Raw genomic sequence first — 2,639 nt, forward strand, 5'->3', positions numbered from 1 at the left:
TGTTATGCTTAATATTTTTAGTTTATTTCTATGTATATAGTGTTCAGTCTGCTAATTTCGTGGATCTCATTTAGCATATTTTGTAATTTGCTTCTAGTAGTTCAACATGAGTGGTTGATGGAATTGCAAACACGGCTCATGATGTCGTACGTAAATGTGAAGAAATGTTGTAATTGTATAAAGTAGATGGAGTCCCTAAACAATGCTGTATGTGAAAAAGCGTAATTAAACTTACTTCCTTGAAATTTTATATAAATACAAAGATATTTGTTGTAAATTTTTGCCATTTCCAAAAAAAAAAAAAGAAGCACAATTGCCCCTTCTAATTTAATTGGAGTCCCTCCTTACAAATTCCTATGGGCAATTTTGAGATTTTAAACACATCCAATGGTACAAAATGTAAAGGAAGACTAAGGTATCTGTAATTATCATAAAGTTCAGGGTAGGTAAGTGCAAATAACTTCGAAAAGGAAAAGAAATCTTTCACTTTATTAAGGTCGCATTCCATGTTCCAACCAACGCTATCAGCTTACTGTCGTTCTCAACAAAGAGTTTCTAGCTTACAAACAAAGCTCGCAAGTTGGAACAAATATCAGCTTCTCTCCACTCGCCAATCGATTCTTGCTATTTAGAAGCAGCCCTTCAATCAACAATAATGTAAGTTCATTTCTACAGTTGATAATTGGTATCCAGATTGGAATGCCCAATTTTCTTTTGTGTGTCTTGAACTCATCTAATTTGATTTGATCCACTGCAGCCATTCTTCTTCAGATTTCCCTTTTATCCATGGAAGCTGCAGTTCACTATGGTGCTTCAGAGAGGAATAAGAAGAGAAAATTACCTGCAGATTATCAGATAAATGAAAGCTTAAGATTCCCCTTGGATGAGCTTAATCAAGATGTTCTAGAGCAGGTTCTTTCATGGCTGCCAGCGTCCAACTTTTTCCGGTATACTTCAGTCTGCAAAAGATGGAAATCGGTAGGAAATTCTGCAACTTTCAAGCTTGCCTGCTCTCAGATTCCATCAAGAGAACCATGGTATTTCATGGTTGACTCGCAAGCCCAGTTCAAAAACCAACCGATTGTTTTTGACACGGCGGAAAACAACTGGAAAAAGCTCAATTTTCCACTACCTCTGCTTCAGGAAGAACAGAGGGGCCGTAGTTTTGTTCCTGTTGCAGCATCAGGTGGTTTATTATGCTTCCTATCTTCTCCACCTGCTGACGAGTTTATTATCTGCAACCCTTTAACTGGAGCATGCAAAGAAATTGTTTCTTTGAATCCTGAGCTCAAGAAAAGCAAGATTCTTCGAGGGATTGGAATGATTTCCAGCCCTGAATCATACAGTCTTGTGCTGGTTTTTGGTGATCTTTCAGAACTTTCAATCAAAGTTTACAATTCAAGCATTCAACAATGGGAAGAGGAGACAATGCTGAAGAGAAAGCATGCTTCCCCTGCTGATGAGACAGAGGAATCCGAAGATGATCATGCAGTATATTTCTTGAGCAAATGTGGCAATGTTGTATCAACAAACTTGCAAAGAAGCCCATGTAAGCAGTATTCATCAGTTATAACTCAGAAAAACGGTGAAAAACTCATGTATTTCCTAAGCTCTTCAGGGACGATTGTTGCTTGCAACCTCACCAACAAGTGCTTCTGCGAATACCCGAGGCTATTGCCTGTATATCATGAGTACTCGATTGATCTGGTGGAGTGTGGCGGAGACGTTTATGTGGTTCTTCTCTTGGAATTCCTGGAAAGCGCGAGCCTTCGAGTATGGAGGTTTGACGAAAAAGATCAATCTTGGCATCAGATTGCAGCAATGCCTCCGGCAATGTCACATGGATTCTACGGTAAAAGAGTGGATATAAACTGCGCTGGGGCTGGCCAGCAGATTCTAGTTTGCCTGAATTCTGCAGAGGTTTGCAGCTACTTTTTGTGCCATTTGATGGTCAATGAGTGGATTGAAGTACCTAAGTATCACATCAATGGTGACGCTAAAGATTTCATTTGTGCATTCACCTTTGAGCCTAGGATTGAAGCTTCTGTATGAAGAAGAAGAAGAAGGGGAAAAAAAATTTGCAGTAGACTTTAGATATTACACTTCTTATTCTTGTTTTTTTTTCCTTTTGGCATATTCTTTTTCCAGATATTACTTGTATTTTCTTGTAGATTTTTTCTTCTTTTTTTTTTTAAACATGTTTGGAACAACTTAATGCATTTACTGGTGATGTTATTATGATGATTTGCATACTCTTGGGCCATGCCTTGTGGCCTGAAAAGGGTTCAAGTATACTTGCATATCTTGGCTTTTGACAAGGAGATTAGTAGTGAGAAAGCAGGCATAGGATTCTTCTCCCAGCAGATGTTGAAAAAGAGAAAAGGTCAATCCTATCCTTTTTTTCTTAAGCACAAGTCAAACAAAAGGAATTCTTTACTATATTAAGTGAAGGGTTTACTTTTCACACACTGGGACTAATGTGGCATGGTTGGAGCATCAAAATATGACCTTTCAGGCATGTGATATAATCAAAGTACGATTTTTGTGTTGTTCCATGATCTATGAAGACAAATTATGGTATGAGTTGTTGAGGACCCTCATTGGAACCGAATTCTTTAAGTAGTGGTTTGTGTTCAGTG

The 2,639-nt window shown here is 38.1% G+C and overlaps 1 protein-coding gene across 1 annotated transcript; it reads left to right on the forward strand.

Annotated features, from left to right (window-relative positions):
- The first annotated feature begins 557 nt into the window (after positions 1 to 557).
- On the forward strand, positions 558 to 2,253 carry LOC113781368 (F-box only protein 13). The gene is made up of 2 exons (XM_027327287.1): positions 558 to 657; positions 758 to 2,253. Exon 2 carries the CDS (start codon positions 787 to 789, stop codon positions 2,050 to 2,052), a length of 1,266 nt encoding a protein of 421 aa, XP_027183088.1. The 5' UTR covers positions 558 to 657; positions 758 to 786; the 3' UTR covers positions 2,053 to 2,253.
- Positions 2,254 to 2,639: the final 386 nt, after the last annotated feature.

This window comes from Coffea eugenioides, chromosome 8 (assembly GCF_003713205.1).
Source record: "Coffea eugenioides isolate CCC68of chromosome 8, Ceug_1.0, whole genome shotgun sequence".
NCBI lineage: Eukaryota > Viridiplantae > Streptophyta > Magnoliopsida > Gentianales > Rubiaceae > Coffea > Coffea eugenioides.